The sequence below is a fragment of the Pseudophryne corroboree genome, chromosome 4 (assembly GCF_028390025.1).
Source record: "Pseudophryne corroboree isolate aPseCor3 chromosome 4, aPseCor3.hap2, whole genome shotgun sequence".
NCBI lineage: Eukaryota > Metazoa > Chordata > Amphibia > Anura > Myobatrachidae > Pseudophryne > Pseudophryne corroboree.
The window spans coordinates 251,468,938-251,487,982 of NC_086447.1; the positions used below are offsets into that span (position 1 = coordinate 251,468,938).

Sequence of the window (19,045 nt, forward strand, 5' to 3'; positions counted from 1 at the left end):
CTTGAGACGGTTGCCGCGAGTTTGAAAGATGTCTTCACCCAGAAAGATCACCACAAGGTGAGTATCCCGCTTTACAAGTAAATCAATGTACTTCATCAATCAAATTTTGTCCAAATCGTTATGCGAACAGTAATTGGAGTTGCTAGAGTAGCAAAATATCGAATGAATCGCAAGGTTTTGGTGTGCAAGCTGCAACGCTAGCAAATCGTTGTCCATTAGGATGGACATTGGGTCCAAATGATTAAACCATTTATTTTGGGGGATACTTAGGACTTCATTCGTCTATTTTACCAGTGTAATCTCTGGGATACACCGGAAACATGCAATGGGTCAGAAAGGTTTAACAATGAAACATAACTTCTCTTCATAAATAAAGGACAATAATAATAGTTACAATGCCATTAAATTACAACAGTACTAAGGCGGGTTGATGTAATTGAACATAATAGACTTATGAAGGTCTCCACATGTCAGTCCTGTGGAAAAAAAATGGCTATTAATTACATATCTTATTTTATCACTTTATAGACATACCTTGGGATATGTTTATCAAAGTGAAAGCATGGTACAAATGTAAGCAAAGCAGAATATATAAGTGTACAGTATATATGTATGGCTACTAAAAAATGCATATAGAGAGAATGGTACAAATGCTCGTCCTGTGATTGGGGGATGCTGTATCTGTGTTGGGGGCGCTGTGTGGTATATGGACTGTGGGCTGGAGAAGAGAGGGGGTTAATGTTTGTGTTGTGGTGGGAATGTGAGGATAGAGGTATGTAAGCAGTGTCCGTGTAACTGTGTCTATAGTCTATGTGTGATCAATGTAAGTCTGTACATGGGTGTAAGTAAGTGTAGAATAAATCGAGGAAACCTGTTCAAAGGGACCAATGCGTTTATTGAGTAGTCACAATGCTTCTCTGGATGGCAGAAAAATGCCCTTAATGCAAAATCTATTTAGTGGCATATACCATTTTGGTAATGTAATAAAATCATATACAATTATTATTTTGCATGGCATACTGCGCATACGGTTATAGGAGTTTGTATAAGGAAAGAAAAGGACAGCATTTCATTTGCCAGCTACCCAACTACTATAAAAACGGATGCGTTTTATTGTTCCTTTATATATGATAATTGTATATACATACTGTAGTTTCTGTGTCTTGCAAACTGCTGTTCACATGTTGTAACCTAGGATACTGTAAGTCTATTAAACAAAACAGATAATTCACATATAAACAAAAATATCCATACGCAGCCAAAATGCTTCTTCTTTTAAGAAATGTCGGGATCGTTGTCTTAAATACACGACCTCGCCAGACTTTACAAGTTGTAGACTGTTCTCTTGGCTAGCATCCTGGCAATGTCTAGCTGTTGGAGCCAAGGCTTTTCTTTAAACTCACTATAAAGACATTATCATAATAATATTACATACAAATCCTTTACTGAAAAAAAAAAAAATCATTCCATCTAGAACCGGATTTATATTTGGCTACCTGTTCCTACTGCAAAGCACCTCTGAAACATTTATACATGCCTCTGTCATAAGTTATACTGGAGACCTAGATATAAAGTAGTTATATTCATCAGATATTCTAGATAAACATCAGAGCCTAAGGGGTACGCACATATCATCTTGGCACCTTTTGCGAAGATCACCCTACATATCTGCCTTTGAAGCCACCTGGGAAGTTTCTGTTTATATCCTTGGCGGCAAGACTTTAGATGCTCTGGCACCTGCCACCTCTTTTTACACTTTATGGGGTATATGCAATAGCGGGCGAATCGCGTCATTTAATCCGCCCCTGTATAATTCGCCCGCTATCGCCAGCCGCAGCCCTGTCGCCGGGACCCTGAATTCACCATATTCAATGTATAACTGATTCGACCCACCCCCAGGCGGATTACGGCCAATCGGCGAGTAGTGGGAGTACTGAATTCGCCTTCCCGCCGAAAGCAGCCCTTTATTAGGGCTTGTTTGCTGCGTGCTCTGCAGCCATTTTGTGAACCTGCAGAGAGGTGTGAGGAGGTGCAGAGCTAGCAATTTGGTTGTTTGCTGTGGATATCGTTTGGACACCCCAGCAGGCTTTATTCCAGGACAGTCAGGAGGATTCCTGTTACCCGGAGGAGAGCCATTTTAGGAGCTTTTACTACATTTGTAGGTAAGTACCACATGTGTGTCTGGTGTTGCATGTATGTGTTTGTGTAGTGGGGGTTGCCATGAGGTGTACATGGGGTGTTTGGGTATGTGTGCAGGTATGTGTATAGCCCCTTGCTTGTGTTGCTGCATTTTTTGGGGGAGACTTGTGTTTTGGGGTAGTTTTTCACGTTTTTTTTTTATTCTTTAATTGACTTTTTTGGGTCTTCTATTAGCATTGGTGTACCTCCTGAGTGTGCTGGGATGCTTTCTGGTCATTTTGGGGTGATTTGGAGCAAGTTTGGTCGACAGCCTGGTCGACATGTGCTGTAGACTGTTTGGCAAACATGTGTTTTCCCGCCTAATTTTGCTGTGGTGTACCTCCTGAGTGTGCTGGGATGCTTTCTGGCCATTTTGGGGTGATTTGGAGCAAGTTTGGTCGACAGCCTGGTCGACATGTGCTGTAGACTGTTTGGCAAACATGTGTTTTCCCGCCTAATTTTGCTGTGGTGTACCTCCTGAGTGTGCTGGGATGCTTTCTGGTCATTTTGGGGTGATTTGGAGCAAGTTTGGTCGACAGCCTGGTCGACATGTGCTGTAGACTGTTTGGCAAACATGTGTTTTCCCGCCTAATTTTGCTGTGGTGTACCTCCTGAGTGTGCTGGGATGCTTTCTGGCCATTTTGGGGTGATTTGGAGCAAGTTTGGTCGACAGCCTGGTCGACATGTGCTGTAGACTGTTTGGCAAACATGTGTTTTCCCGCCTAATTTTGCTGTGGTGTACCTCCTGAGTGTGCTGGGATGCTTTCTGGTCATTTTGGGGTGATTTGGAGCAAGTTTGGTCGACAGCCTGGTCGACATGTGCTGTAGACTGTTTGGCAAACATGTGTTTTCCCGCCTAATTTTGCTGTGGTGTACCTCCTGAGTGTGCTGGGATGCTTTCTGGCCATTTTGGGGTGATTTGGAGCAAGTTTGGTCGACAGCCTGGTCGACATGTGCTGTAGACTGTTTGGCAAACATGTGTTTTCCCGCCTAATTTTGCTGTGGTGTACCTCCTGAGTGTGCTGGGATGCTTTCTGGTCATTTTGGGGTGATTTGGAGCAAGTTTGGTCGACAGCCTGGTCGACATGTGCTGTAGACTGTTTGGCAAACATGTGTTTTCCCGCCTAATTTTGCTGTGGTGTACCTCCTGAGTGTGCTGGGATGCTTTCTGGCCATTTTGGGGCGATTTGGAGCAAGTTTGGTCGACATCCTGGTCGACATGTGCTGTAGACTGTTTGGCAAACATGTGTTTTCCCGTCTAATTTTGCTGTGGTGTACCTCCTGAGTGTGCTGGGATGCTTTCTGGCCATTTTGGGGTGATTTGGAGCAAGTTTGGTCGACAGCCTGGTCGACATGTGCTGTAGACTGTTTGGCAAACATGTGTTTTCCCGCCTAATTTTGCTGTGGTGTACCTCCTGAGTGTGCTGGGATGCTTTCTGGTCATTTTGGGGTGATTTGGAGCAAGTTTGGTCGACAGCCTGGTCGACATGTGCTGTAGACTGTTTGGCAAACATGTGTTTTCCCGCCTAATTTTGCTGTGGTGTACCTCCTGAGTGTGCTGGGATGCTTTCTGGTCATTTTGGGGTGATTTGGAGCAAGTTTGGTCGACAGCCTGGTCGACATGTGCTGTAGACTGTTTGGCAAACATGTGTTTTCCCGCCTAATTTTGCTGTGGTGTACCTCCTGAGTGTGCTGGGATGCTTTCTGGTCATTTTGGGGTGATTTGGAGCAAGTTTGGTCGACAGCCTGGTCGACATGTGCTGTAGACTGTTTGGCAAACATGTGTTTTCCCGCCTAATTTTGCTGTGGTGTACCTCCTGAGTGTGCTGGGATGCTTTCTGGTCATTTTGGGGTGATTTGGAGCAAGTTTGGTCGACAGCCTGGTCGACATGTGCTGTAGACTGTTTGGCAAACATGTGTTTTCCCGCCTAATTTTGCTGTGGTGTACCTCCTGAGTGTGCTGGGATGCTTTCTGGCCATTTTGGGGCGATTTGGAGCAAGTTTGGTCGACATCCTGGTCGACATGTGCTGTAGACTGTTTGGCAAACATGTGTTTTCCCGTCTAATTTTGCTGTGGTGTACCTCCTGAGTGTGCTGGGATGCTTTCTGGCCATTTTGGGGTGATTTGGAGCAAGTTTGGTCGACAGCCTGGTCGACATGTGCTGTAGACTGTTTGGCAAACATGTGTTTTCCCGCCTAATTTTGCTGTGGTGTACCTCCTGAGTGTGCTGGGATGCTTTCTGGCCATTTTGGGGTGATTTGGAGCAAGTTTGGTCGACAGCCTGGTCGACATGTGCTGTAGACTGTTTGGCAAACATGTGTTTTCCCTCCTAATTTTGCTGTGGTGTACCTCCTGAGTGTGCTGGGATGCTTTCTGGTCATTTTGGGGTGATTTGGAGCAAGTTTGGTCGACAGCCTGGTCGACATGTGCTGTAGACTGTTTGGCAAACATGTGTTTTCCTGCCTAATTTTGCTGTGGTGTACCTCCTGAGTGTGCTGGGATGCTTTCTGGTCATTTTGGGGTGATTTGGAGCAAGTTTGGTCGACAGCCTGGTCGACGTGCTGTAGACTGTTTGGCAAACATGTGTTTTCCATCCTAATTTTGCTGTGGTGTACCTCCTGAGTGTGCTGGGATGCTTTCTGGTCATTTTGGGGTGATTTGGAGCAAGTTTGGTCGACAGCCTGGTCGACATGTGCTGTAGACTGTTTGGCAAACATGTGTTTTCCCGCCTAATTTTGCTGTGGTGTACCTCCTGAGTGTGCTGGGATGCTTTCTGGCCATTTTGGGGTGATTTGGAGCAAGTTTGGTCGACATCCTGGTCGACATGTGCTGTAGACTGTTTGGCAAACATGTGTTTTCCCGCCTAATTTTGCTGTGGTGTACCTCCTGAGTGTGCTGGGATGCTTTCTGGCCATTTTGGGGTGATTTGGAGCAAGTTTGGTCGACAGCCTGGTCGACATGTGCTGTAGACTGTTTGGCAAACATGTGTTTTCCATCCTAATTTTGCTGTGGTGTACCTCCTGAGTGTGCTGGGATGCTTTCTGGCCATTTTGGGGTGATTTGGAGCAAGTTTGGTCGACAGCCTGGTCGACATGTGCTGTAGACTGTTTGGCAAACATGTGTTTTCCATCCTAATTTTGCTGTGGTGTACCTCCTGAGTGTGCTGGGATGCTTTCTGGCCATTTTGGGGTAATTTGGAGCAAGTTTTGTCGACGGTCTGGTCGCCATTTTGTGTGGGTCAGCCATTTTGTGTGGGTCAGCCATTTTGTGTGGGTCAGCCATTTATACATGTATGTATGTATGTATGTTTATTTTTATTTTATTTTATAACAGAGATGTCAAAGGACAAGCAGACCCGATCCGCCCCTTCCCCCACCCCCTCAGATCTATCCCTGCATAGCAACGAGGAGTGGGAGCCAACCCAGGAGGCGGATACGACCGACCAGGCATGTAGTGACCAGCCGCGGTCGTCAAGGGCCCATGAGAAGTCCAAGAAAAAGCCTAGTAGAAAGGTACTAACCACACCTGCAGACACAAATAGCATCAAACTTTCTTTACTGTAGTTTGCGCAATGCCATGCACACCTACTGGAATATGTGCGCAATGCCAGGGATACTGACACTCACAGGTACATACCGATCTTATTATTATTATTATTTTTTTTAATCCCTAAAGGCAAGAAGCCAGCCAGAGGAGCAGTCGGAGGAGGAAGCCTCTGGTGAAGATGCAGGACCGAAAAAGTCGCGTGGACCCAGGTACACTGAGGCGGAAAACTGTACCCTAGTGGATTGCGTCGACAGGTCCTACGACGTTTTGTATGGACTAAGGGCACAGACAACAGCAGCTAGGACAAAGCGAAGCATCTGGGAATCCATTGCGAGTCAAGTCACTGCAATATCTGGAAACCGCCGGAGCACCAGAAATTGCTTGAAGCGGTACAGTGATTGCCGTAGACAGACCAAGAAGAAGATGGGGATTCAGCGCCGACATGAGACAGCTACGGGAGGTGGCCCGGCTCTCAACCTGAAGTGGCTACCCTGGGAGGATGTTATTAGAAGGCGCATGAACCCTGCCATGGTCGAAGGAGTTCGCGGAGGTGTGGACTCTAGCCGTCCTGCTGGCTTTCCCGAGGAGGAAGAACCGCCCAGAAGACGGAAGAAGGCGGGAGATAAGCCGTCCAAAAGGAGGTCTGATGGTAAGAATACATTCACATGAACTGTACTTCCCTTTAAAATTTTTGTATGTGCTAATGTGCTTTTTTTTTTTTTCAGACAGGCCTGCCCAGAGGACATCACCTGCGCACAGGACATCGCCAGCGCACGGACCGTCACCTGTGCAGCAGGCATCGGCAGCAGCGCGCGGACCATCAACTGCGCCGCAAGCTTCGCGAGCACACAGATCGTCACCTGTGCGCCACAGTTCGTCATCGCGCAGTTTGTCACCTGTGCACCAGACGACGTCAGCGCACAGACTATCACCTGTGCGCCAGACACCGTCGGCGACCACACCACAAGATGGGCGCCAAACTACAGCTCCTGCGCGCAGGCCATCACCAGATCGTCGTCTCTCCAGGAGCTCTGGGACTGTGACTGAAGAGCCTCAAGACACAACCCTTGTGGACCCATCACCCGATCTGTTTGAGTCTACAGGGTTAACAGACAAAACTTTTCTTGGGTTTGAGGACAGCCGTGCAGACGTATCCAGCCAGACCCTTGAAAAGTCTTCCGAAACGAGGACAAGTGGAGCTCCTGGAGCAGCGGCATCACAGGATGAAGAAGGTTTGTATTTATTTTGTGTGTGTGGGAGGGTGGAGGGGGGGGGGGGGGGGGGTCAGCAGTTGTGTAAAGTTTATTAACTTTCCCCAAAAAATTATTTTGCAAACAGTGGTGCCACGAACCAGCAGCGGACTAGCTTCGGGGATTGGTTCCTACTTCAGGCCGGATCTCCTCCTACAGGAGTCGTCAGAGGATGACGAGGTGGAAGTGCAGGAGGCTCCAGTTGCTACATCCCTGTGTGAGTAATTTGAATTGTGAGCCTTTTAAAAAATGTATGATGAATGTGTATAATATTGTCTAATTTTCTTTTCAGCTGCCCAAATCCAAGTGGTGGCAGACATCCAGGAAGGGCAGAATCCCTCAACTGTTCAGAGGGTTCACACCCTGGCATCAGAGATTGGGACACGCCAGGATACATACACAAATGTCGTGGGAAGCAGACTGGACAACATTGAGAGGACAATGGAGAAAATGGCAAACAGTCTGCTTGAACTGCAAAAGACTCTTTCCGACAGCACGGCCACAATACTACAGGTCAGAATGCAAGATCATAGGGAGAATATGGACGTACTTAACATTCTGGCCGAATCCATGACCCGGGTCGTGGACAACACTTCATGTCTGGCAGAAAGCAATAAAAACATGTCGGAGAGTCATCGACACTCCTCATCCAGCCAACAGGTCATCGCAACCACACTGCAGATGATCCATGATAAGCTCCCAGGATCAGCTCATCAATACGCTGGTGATCCACCATATCCGCCGTCGCAAGCCACAAGGACGCCTCGTACCCTTCCTCAAGTCCCATCCCAGTACAGACAGTCACAGATGTACCAGGGATATACAGGGATGTACCCCACCCCCCAGATGCCTCCACCACCGGCCACACAATCTTCAGCCGCATGGGCACAGAGGCCCAGACAACATACTACCCAGCCTTCCAGGACATCGACGCCCTATCAGGGGGAAGAAGAGGATCCGGACAGACTTCCACCATAAACCCGGTCGTATTGTTTTATTTACTTTTAAATGTTTTTCATGTATCCCTTTCTTCCCCTCCCATTAGTTTTTTTTTTTTCTTACTATTGTTTTCTGTGTTGGGCTTCCCCACCCGTGACCGGGTACTACCAAGGAGCTTTGTGTAGGCATACATGCGCGGGCATGTATGCGGGCGCGTGTGGTAACGGATGAAAGCTCCTTGTGGCTACATGTATGATGGGCCAAAGAGCTATTCTGATACCACTTTTTTCTTCCAAAAATCCTTTTTGTAATGGTGTACAGTAGGCTTTAATTGTGTGAATTTACTATTCACTAGTCTGTGTTTTTGTCTTATTCATAGGATTGGTGGGGAAAAATGAAGTGGACGGCATAAGTTCGTGTTGTGCGTACCAAGGTGAGTAGAACCATGTTTCATTCAAGAAACTTTGAACCGCATGCCTTTGTAGAACCACACAGTCCAGCAATGGGTCATGCTGGGCTGTGTTGTTCCACAAATGTGAGCGTGTCAAAGTGCTGACCACTGACGCCACTCTTTCACTTTGAACCGCATGCCTTTGTAGAACCACACAGTCCAGCAATGGTTCATGCTGGGCTGTGTTGTTCCACAAATGTGAGCGTGTCAAAGTGCTGATCACTGACGCCACTCTTTCACTTTGAACCGCATGCCTTTGTAGAACCACACAGTCCAGCAATGGGTCATGCTGGGCTGTGTTGTTCCACAAATGTTAGCGTGTCAAAGTGCTGACCACTGACGCCACTCTTTCACTTTGAACCGCATGCCTTTGTAGAACCACACAGTCCAGCAATGGGTCATGCTGGGCTGTGTTGTTCCACAAATGTTAGCGTGTCAAAGTGCTGACCACTGACGCCACTCTTTCACTTTGAACCGCATGCCTTTGTAGAACCACACAGTCCAGCAATGGTTCATGCTGGGCTGTGTTGTTCCACAAATGTGAGCGTGTCAAAGTGCTGATCACTGACGCCACTCTTTCACTTTGAACCGCATGCCTTTATAGAACCACACAGTCCAGCAATGGGTCATGCTGGGCTGTGTTGTTCCACAAATGTTAGCGTGTCAAAGTGCTGACCACTGACGCCACTCTTTCACTTTGAACCGCATGCCTTTGTAGAACCACACAGTCCAGCAATGGTTCATGCTGGGCTGTGTTGTTCCACAAATGTGAGCGTGTCAAAGTGCTGATCACTGACGCCACTCTTTCACTTTGAACCGCATGCCTTTGTAGAACCACACAGTCCAGCAATGGGTCATGCTGGGCTGTGTTGTTCCACAAATGTTAGCGTGTCAAAGTGCTGACCACTGACGCCACTCTTTCACTTTGAACCGCATGCCTTTGTAGAACCACACAGTCCAGCAATGGGTCATGCTGGGCTGTGTTGTTCCACAAATGTTAGCGTGTCAAAGTGCTGACCACTGACGCCACTCTTTCACTTTGAACCGCATGCCTTTGTAGAACCACACAGTCCAGCAATGGGTCATGCTGGGCTGTGTTGTTCCACAAATGTGAGCGTGTCAAAGTGCTGACCACTGACGCCACTCTTTCACTTTGAACCGCATGCCTTTGTAGAACCACACAGTCCAGCAATGGGTCATGCTGGGCTGTGTTGTTCCACAAATTTTTATTGAAAATAAATGAACATGAATTTAGTGTGTCTTTACTTTAATATACTTTTTTTTCTTTTCCCCACAGATATCTATATACACAAGAAAAGAATGTAAAGAAGAACAAACTACTTTTTTGTTTTAATTAACTTTCAAACTTTATTAAAAAATATTTTTCTTCAATAAACTTTTAAAAATAGAAGTTTCCTGTGGTTTTTATTAAAATTTGTAATGCATTTGAATTGTACGTAAGTAGATTGCCCAGGGAACATCAAGGGAACTGTCTCTTCACATCCACACCACTTAGGAAGGATACACCGGAAGACCTGTGGAAGAGAACAGTATGAGCTTCCAGATATGGGTAATAGTGTCACCCTGGGACTGGAAAGAAGAGGTACATACAGTCCACACAACACAAGCGGGGAACAGTGGGTCCAAATGCAAACCTCCGCCACTCGCGTCACTACACATCCAAACATTCCCTGACAAGCATTAGGTGTATCAGGAGGGAATGTTTGGAAGTGCAATCTTGCAAATGCCGGAGGGCTGCACTTTGGACATGCCGGGGTGATTTTGGACAAGGGAGTCTTGGGCAATACATCTCACCTGAGGGGGGTTGTCTGCTACATGGCGGAGGGTCAGGTCCACATCACCAGTAGGGTCACCCATGGAACATCAGGTGAAATGTCGTGTCTCCTCACATCCACGCCACTTGGGAAGATACATCGCAGGACCTGTGGAAGAGAACAGTTTGAGCTTCCAGATATGGGTGATAGTGTCACCCTGGGACTGGAAAAAGAGGTACATACAACAGTCCACACAACACAAGCGGGTTGCAGCGGCCCAAATGCAACCCTCCTGCACTTGCATCACTACACATCCAAACATTCCCTAGCATTGCTGTTTCAGGGAATGTTTGGATGTGCAGTCTTGCAAATGCTGGAGGGCTGCACTTTGGACATGCCGGGGTGATTTTGGACAAGGGAGTCTTGGGCAATACATCTCACCTGAGGGGGGTTGTCTGCTACATGGCGGAGGGTCAGGTCCACATCACCAGTAGGGTCACCCATGGAACATCAGGTGAAATGTCGTGTCTCCTCACATCCACGCCACTTGGGAAGATACATCGCAGGACCTGTGGAAGAGAACAGTTTGAGCTTCCAGATATGGGTGATAGTGTCACCCTGGGACTGGAAAAAGAGGTACATACAACAGTCCACACAACACAAGCGGGTTGCAGCGGCCCAAATGCAACCCTCCTGCACTTGCATCACTACACATCCAAACATTCCCTAGCATTGCTGTTTCAGGGAATGTTTGGATGTGCAGTCTTGCAAATGCTGGAGGGCTGCACTTTGGACATGCCGGGGTGATTTTGGACAAGGGAGTCTTGGGCAATACATCTCACCTGAGGGGGGTTGTCTGCTACATGGCGGAGGGTCAGGTCCACATCACCAGTAGGGTCACCCATGGAACATCAGGTGAAATGTCGTGTCTCCTCACATCCACGCCACTTGGGAAGATACATCGCAGGACCTGTGGAAGAGAACAGTTTGAGCTTCCAGATATGGGTGATAGTGTCACCCTGGGACTGGAAAAAGAGGTACATACAACAGTCCACACAACACAAGCGGGTTGCAGCGGCCCAAATGCAACCCTCCTGCACTTGCATCACTACACATCCAGACATTCCCTAGCATTGCTGTTTCAGGGAATGTTTGGATGTGCAGTCTTGCAAATGCCGGAGGGCTGCACTTTGGACATGTCGGGGTGATTTTGGACAAGGGAGTTTTGGGCAATACATCTCACCTGAGGGGGGGTTGTCTGCTACATGGCGGAGGGTCAGGTCCACATCACCAGTAGGGTCACCCATGGTAGAGTTGGATAAAAGGATCAAATATTTGCGGTAACCCAACAACAGGATAAAACGGGGTAACGAACTGTACAAACATGGCCTGGGGATATACATCAACAGGATGTAAAACTCTGAAATACATAAATGAAGAGGTTCTTTTAAAAATATTCCAATGTCAGTTTACACGATAATACAAATGTTGTCAGTATACTCACAGGCAACTGCAAAATAATTTTGGATCAATGTCCGCCGGGAATCCTCTCCTTCGTCCATACCCACCGGTAGAGCAGAAGACCGGTTCCCGCGTCGGAAAGCACTGCGACGAAGAGTCACCGGCAAACGGTTTGCGACACATATGTTGTGTAAAATACAACATGCATTTACCATGCCGCAAACCTTCGACGGTGAGTACAAAAGAGCACCGCCGGAAGTGTCTAAACATCGAAACCGGCTTTTAAGTACACCGAAGGCACGTTCAATTATTTGCCTCGATGCAATGTGTGTCTCTTGGTAACGTTTTTCTGCTCTACCAACAGGATTAGACAATGGGGTCAACAGCCACGGTTTGTTTGGATAACCCGCATCGCCTATAGAAAATATAAAAAAAATGTTAGGTACTTGTAAAAAATAATTAAAAAAAATAATAAAAAAATAATAAAAAAATAAAAAAATGAAAATACATACCTAACAGCCAGCCACCAGGCATGTTTCCTGTTTCGAACTTGTCAAACAGCGATGACTGGCTTAGGATGAAGGAGTCGTGAGATGATCCAGGAAATCCCACAAAAATGTTCAAAAATCTCATGTTTACATCACAAACCGCCTGAACGTTCAGGGAATGGAACTGTTTTCGGTTCCGAAAACATTCCTCTGAATTCCGTGGCGGTCTGATCTGCACGTGGGTACAGTCAATCGCGCCCAGCACATTGGGAAATTTGTATTTGTTGAAAAAGCCTAATTTGATCTCACGACATTCGCTGTCCGTCTCTGGAAATGTGATGTACTGGATCGTCAATTTGCGGAAAGCCCTAATGACCTAAGTTATACAGCGCGACAGTGTCGACTGTGAAAAACCGCATGTTTGAGACAGTGTAGGCTGGAATGTGCCTGACGCCAAAAAATATAACGTCCCCAGCAGTTTCTGAAAACCGCTGATTGCACGATTTGTCCGTGCCCGAGGTTCCAAGTCGGCCTCCAACAGAGCGTACAGCGAATATATGTCGCGAGTCGATAAGCGATAATTTTGTATCACCTCGAACTCGCTGAGATCCTCCAGTTCACGCCTAGTGCGATACTGGCGTGGACGTGGAAATGAAACCCGCAATACTGGCTCACCCAATGCAGACATTTGCTGACCTGGATCCTGATGTTCATCAGCACTTTCTTCCTCCATCATGCTTGCAGCCAGCATGAACATCACAATCTGGTCAGAAAAAGGCTCCATTATTGTAGTCAGTACAAAAATAGGAATGTGTTTTAAAACGCAGGAATTTTCCTAAAAAAACGATTCCACAGAGCTGACTGTAAAATGGCTCCTTCTCCCTGTAGTCTCAAACCTGGGAGTGAGGAGATAGGAGGGGCTTTGCAGAAGTGTATCCTGGGAAAAACTGTGGAATCATGGGTAAATTTCCCTCAGGAGATTGAAGAAAAAAATATTCCTTTAAAAAATCAATTAAATAATACTTGTGAAGCAAAAAAAGACAAACCAAGCAGATAATCCTTTCAAATATAAATAGATATGCTACTAGCAATCTTCAAATATCCAAAAAAAACATGTAATAAAAATTTTTTTTTAGATCCCGCCAGTCAACTGAGGCGGACTGAAATAGGCGAATTTGCGGTCGAAAAGCACTGCAGGCGAATTTCCAAACTTGAATTGAATATGCTTTGGGCGAATTGCAGCATCTGTACCATTGCAGAAAAGTCGAATGCGAAAAAAGTCGAATTGCCAAAAGTCGAATTTTGAATGTCCGTTTTTTTGCGATAAAGTACTGGACTGCATAGGCGAATTGTTTTTTTGAGGCGAAAAAGTTCCGAAATTCGACTTTTTCTGGAATTCGACCGCAATTGCATATACCCCTATATTAAAGTGGCAATGATTTAAAGGCAAAACAGGTTAGGTTTGCCTTTTAAATTATTTTTGCTTTAAAATTACAGGCTAACTCACCAGAATCACACCCATGCCTGTGTCTTGCTGGCTGTTACATAGGGGCCATATAGCGAGCTGTGGAGGAGGAGTTTGCTGTATATTAAAATGAACTTGGAGAGTATTATTTCATCATTGAAAATGTTTTCGTTAGGGCCCTGTAAAGATCATTATTCTGTGAGTGATTAACCCCCCAAAAAGGTATTAGGGACTAAATACTAACATACTGTCCACGGTGGGTCATTATACTACCATAAATGACCTTAGATGTAAAATGATGTAAAATGAGTCTATATGGGCTACACACTGTGGCAAATACGGAGAATTTCTACTGTCTTCCAGAATCTTTTGTGTAGTTGAGGTGCTCTATGGGCCTAATTCAGAGATATACACAAACCCAATTTTTTTGCGTACATCTCCGATGGTTGTTGTACTGCACATGTGCAGAATGGGTTCTGTGTCGTCGGACATCAGATGAGTGACAGTCTGCAGCTGGTTAGGGAATGGGGATTGTTTTACAAAAAGGGGTGTTAGCCCCGTTTTATATGCATCCACGCCCCAGGGTTTGCATCTTCCAATGCAGCTTCACTGGCTCCACAAGCGTGAAAACACAGGCTATTTGATGGTTACTCAGATGACCAATGTTCACACAGATGATCCAATGCTGCTTCTTCAGACGCAGCAGTGGATCAGACTACGGCAGTAGGCATCTTTTTACACAAGACAGCTTCTGATATTTTCACATAGCAGCTGCGTCTAAAGCTGCTGTGTGATTTACGACCATCACTGAATCATGTACAGTAGTAAATTTGTATATTAGTGAATAGATCCCTAAGTATTTTATATATCTGTAGTGAGTTTAGCCTGGACAAGGAGTGAGTTTAGCCTGGACATTCTGAATTATTTTCACTTCTTAAATGACTTTTTACCATCAGCAACTTTTTGGAAGAAGAAACAAAGGGGCTAATTCAGATCTGATCGCACCAGCAAAATTGTTCTCTAATGGGCAAAACCATGGCCCTCATTCCGAGTTGTTCACTCGCAAGGCGATTTTAGCAGTATTGCACACGCTAAGCCGCCGCCTACTGGGAGTGAATCTTAGCTTCTTAAAATTGCGAACGAAAGATTCGCAATTTTGCGATTACACATCTCGTAGCAGTTTCAGAGTAGCTTCAGACTTACTCGGCATCTGCGATCAGTTCAGTGCTTATCGTTCCTGGTTTGACGTCACAAACACACCCAGCGTTCGCCCAGACACTCCTCCGTTTCTCCAGCCACTCCCGCGTTTTTTCCGGAAACGGTAGCGTTTTTTCCCACACGCCCATAAAACGGCCTGTTTCCGCCCAGTAACACCCATTTCCTGTCAATCACACTACGATCGCCTGAGCGAAGAAAAAGCCGTGAGTAAAAATCCAAACTTCATAGCAAATTTACTTGGCGCAGTCGCAGTGCGGACATTGCGCATGCGCACTAAGCGGAAAAACGCTGCGATGCAAAGAAATTTTCCGAGCGAACGACTCGGAATAACCTCCCATGTGCACTGCAGGTGGGGCCTATATAACATGTGCAGAGAGAGTTAGATTTGGGTGAGTTATACTGTTTCTGTGCAGGGTAAATACTGGCTGCTTTATTTTTACACTGCAATTCATATTTCAGTTTGAACACACCCCACCCAAATCTAACTCTCTCTGCACATGTTATATTTGCCCTACCTGCAGTGCACATGGGGGGTCATTCCGAGTTGTTCACTCGTTATTTTTTTCTCGCAACGGAGTGATTAGTCACTAATGCGCATGCGCAATGTCCGCAGTGCGACTGCGCCAAGTAAATTTGCTATGCAGTTAGGTACTTTACTCACGGCATTACGAGGTTTTTTCTTCGTTCTGGTGATCGTAATGTGATTGACAGGAAGTGGGTGTTTCTGGGCGGAAACTGGCCGTTTTATGGGAGTGTGTGAAAAAACGCTACCGTTTCTGGGAAAAACGCGGGAGTGGCTGGAGAAACGGAGGAGTGTCTGGGCGAACGCTGGGTGTGTTTGTGACGTCAAACCAGGAACGAAACTGACTGAACTGATCGCAGATACCGAGTAAGTCTGGAGCTACTCAGAAACTGCTAAGAAGTGTCTATTCGCAATTCTGCTAATCTTTCGTTCGCAATTTTGATAAGCTAAGATTCACTCCCAGTAGGCGGCGGCTTAGCGTGTGCAAAGCTGCTAAAAGCAGCTTGCGAGCGAACAACTCGGAATGACCCCCATGGTTTTGCCCATAAGAGAACAATTTTGCTGCTGTGATCAGGTCTGAATTAGGTTCAAAGTTGTTACATGTATTTTTCTCATTCTCTCACTCAGGATGTACTGTATGGTACTCACACACAAAAACCTCTTAGGATTACCTATTCCCACATAGGTAGTAGCAGGTTCTTTGCAATTAAAGTAATGCAAGCTAGCAACGGATAAGTAGCCAGCACCCTTACCTGGCTATGCCTAAGCAGTATATTGCACTCTGTCTCGGTGTCCGGCCACTGTGCTTTGTGTAAGACTCCAGAGATGAATTAAAGAGAGAAGCAGCGTAGGAAGTTGTTAAATGACGTGGACGGTTATTGCTGATGTTTGAGATGGGTGGAAGTGGAATTTGAGGCTTCCAATTATTTTTATGAATGTCATTATCATCCTCTGAATGGCACCCAACTCCACGTCTCTTCTTGAAGTGATTTTCTGGTGTTTGCTTGGTTGAAGGAAACCTGGGTGTTTTTGCTGTGCTGTTTCTCAGCGTCATTGTGCTTTTTACCACTGCATCAACAAATTTTTGACTGCTACTCATGGGGGCTTTTAGCTTTTTCCACTTGTCTTGATAAAGACCATGTAGACCTTTACTACTCATTTTTGATTCTGTGAAACCATCAATAAAAAGAGGGTCCCCAACACATGTACTGAATTCCAGAGACCACTTCTTTACTTTATACATTTTTTTCTGAGCCCTAAACAGCCATCTTTTAACTTTGATGTAGATACTCATTGGGAGATTGATTTTTGGAAAAGAGACAACTGACCACATTTTCATAATCAAATACAGAACACAGTCTTTATGCCCATGCTGGGTGGATATCTTCAGTGGCAGCTGGCCAAGTGGATTTTGGCACTCCAAGCACAAGGCATTATGTGCAACAAAAGCTTTGATTAGAAGTAACTGGCCTGTTTCAGCAGCAGCATGGATGGCACATTTGCCTATGTCTGGATGATCTGTCTCACAGCACCATTCTCTGCAAGGATGGACACCAACGGCTTCATCTGCTCGGACACCATTTTTTGTAAGCCATTCTGCAAGTTCCAGATGACCCAAATACGCAGCTATGTAAAGGGTTACTCTCTGCTGGTATCTGTTTATAGGATACAAATAAGACATTGCAGATGGAAGTAGTAATCAATAACAACTCAATTTAGTAAATTGGTATTTCATGAAACAAAAAATATCTTGTTAATCAAATTGATCCAAACTAGGCTTCAAAGCCAGATTCATAACAATAATAAAAATGTGGAAAGAAACTGTAGCAAGGGAGGAAATTGTAGCAGGGGAGGAAAACTGCTTCTCGTGCTTGTCCTACATCTCACACACAGTGCATGTTTTCCAAATGTTCCCGCCCTGGAGCTGCATATCTGTCTCTCCTTCACTCCCTGTCAGTGTCTGGGCGCCATTATCCCTCAGCTTCACTGTTCCTGGGACTGCTTGGGCAAATCCTCCTGTGTAAAGCCGCCTGGTTGTCAGTGCTGTGACTTTACATGACACTTAAGTATTCTACCTGCCTTTTTAGACAGTGCAAGTTAAGAAAGAGTGCATTTAGTCAGGGTTTTCTAGTACAATTACCCTGTGATATACATCCAGTTCTTACTGTGCAGTGTTATATCTATTGACTATATAGCTATATATATAAGCTAGTCCAGTGCAGTATTATTGTTTGCAATAACCTCTGCATTGTACAAACTGTGACTATCTGTGTGTGCATTAGATAGCTGAGTGGTGTCCATTTCGTGTCTTTCACTCAACTTGCTATCCCTATATTCTATAACCTGAGGGAGCTTGGTGCGTCAGGTTTTATATTGTTATATGATTTTTCACAAAGATATACTTTAATACGTATTTTTCTCTGTGATTTAGTCACCATATCTCTCCTTTATCTCTGCTAGTGCTGACTACACTGTGCAGGGGTTTGGGATAGAGGTATTGTGCTGCTGCCAATTGTACTGTGTTACCTGATACTGCAAGTTATATCATGTCTGCTTCTAAGGGTAACGGTTCTGGGGCTGAACACACTGCCGGTGTTGCTGAAGCCACAGATCACTATGGGGAGATTATAGCAGCTGTGGGCTCTGGTTCTGGGGGCTCCTTGCGCCCAGTGGGACTGTGGCAACGGATGTACCTAATGACCCACCGTGGGCCGCTTTTTCCACGCTTCTACATACGCTAGTTAATAAACTAACACCCCCTATGGAACCCCCAATGCTGGTACAACCGTATGTGGTCCCTATAGCTAACCCGCCGTGGGCGGACGATTTATCTGCTCAATTGAAGAAGTTGACTACTAAAAAGTCTGACCATCGCTCGCCTAAGTCCAAGGGGTCCTCTAAGCAAGCGCTTGTCTCCTCACAATCCACTGCTGTCACTGACACCTCGTCTGATGAGGACGGCACATATACTGACCCCACAGGTTCTGACTCAGGTACGGCTGATGGGGAGGGTGGCTCACATGTGGATGTTCCTGATCTTTTGGAGGCCATTAAATTAATTCTACAGATTACGGATGATCCCGAGCCATCCGTCCCTCCCAAGAAACCAGATAGGTTCAAGCGTCAGAAGGTGGTTAAACAAGTTTTACCTCACTCTGATCACCTAGTGGATATAAGTCAGGAACCCTGGGAAAACCCGGGTACGAAGTTTGTGCCTCAAAAGAAGATGCTGGCTTGCTATCCCCTCGCACCAGAGCTGTCTAAGAATTGGGAAATGCTTCCTACAGTAGACTCACATGTGGCTAGGATGGTGGTTTCCTCAGCTCTACTTGTCACTACTGTCACGTCTCTAAAAGAGCCTTCGGATAAACGTGTGGAGGGTTGTCTTAAAGCGATTTACACCCTCACGGGTGCTGCACAAAGGCCCACTATTGCAGCAACATGGGCTGCAGAAGCTATTGAAGCATGGGCCTTGGAGTTAGAAGATGAAATCTCTTCTGACCATGCTAGACAATGCTTGTCATATATTGTCACAGCTTCTCGCTATATTAAAGAGGCGGCTTCTGATGCCGGTATCCTAGCAGCCAAGGCCTCTACTACGTCAGTCCTGGCTCGCCGGATATTGTGGCTGAGATCCTGGTCTATGGATCTGGACTCTAGAAAAACCCTGGAGGTACTCCCTTTCAAGGGAGATATTCTGTTTGGGGAGGACTTAAATAAGATAGTGGCTGACTTAGCTACGGCCAAAAC

At 45.9% G+C, this 19,045-nt stretch overlaps 2 protein-coding genes and 1 long non-coding RNA gene across 4 annotated transcripts in view; 1 reads left to right on the top strand and 2 right to left on the bottom strand.

The window, feature by feature from the left end:
* Positions 1-874: 874 nt before the first annotated feature.
* Positions 875-19,045, bottom strand: part of ANKUB1 (ankyrin repeat and ubiquitin domain containing 1) — a 184,934-nt gene continuing 166,763 nt past the window's right edge. Inside the window, exons 5-6 of the mRNA XM_063916027.1 lie at positions 16,048-16,950; positions 875-1,402 (exon numbers count right to left, since the gene is read on the bottom strand). Coding sequence (XP_063772097.1) covers positions 1,324-1,402; positions 16,048-16,950 — 982 coding nt within the window. The 3' untranslated portion in view covers positions 875-1,323. The remainder of the gene's footprint in view (positions 1,403-16,047; positions 16,951-19,045) is intronic.
* LOC134909295 (serine/arginine repetitive matrix protein 1-like) lies at positions 1,983-9,776 on the top strand. Its single transcript, XM_063916026.1, has 7 exons — positions 1,983-2,162; positions 5,513-5,691; positions 5,855-6,374; positions 6,451-6,957; positions 7,064-7,192; positions 7,268-8,347; positions 9,663-9,776. Exons 2-6 carry the CDS (start codon positions 5,515-5,517, stop codon positions 7,951-7,953), a joined length of 2,019 nt encoding a protein of 672 aa, XP_063772096.1. The 5' UTR covers positions 1,983-2,162; positions 5,513-5,514; the 3' UTR covers positions 7,954-8,347; positions 9,663-9,776.
* On the bottom strand, positions 9,770-13,161 carry LOC134909296 (uncharacterized). 2 transcript variants are annotated; one of them, XR_010175882.1, is made up of 4 exons: positions 11,645-13,161; positions 11,384-11,560; positions 10,181-11,110; positions 9,770-9,900 (listed from the first exon to the last, which is right to left on the bottom strand). It is a non-coding gene; the product is annotated as an uncharacterized LOC134909296 (long non-coding RNA). The 2 variants fall into 2 exon arrangements; XR_010175881.1 differs by having other exon boundaries at positions 9,770-11,110; positions 11,645-13,157.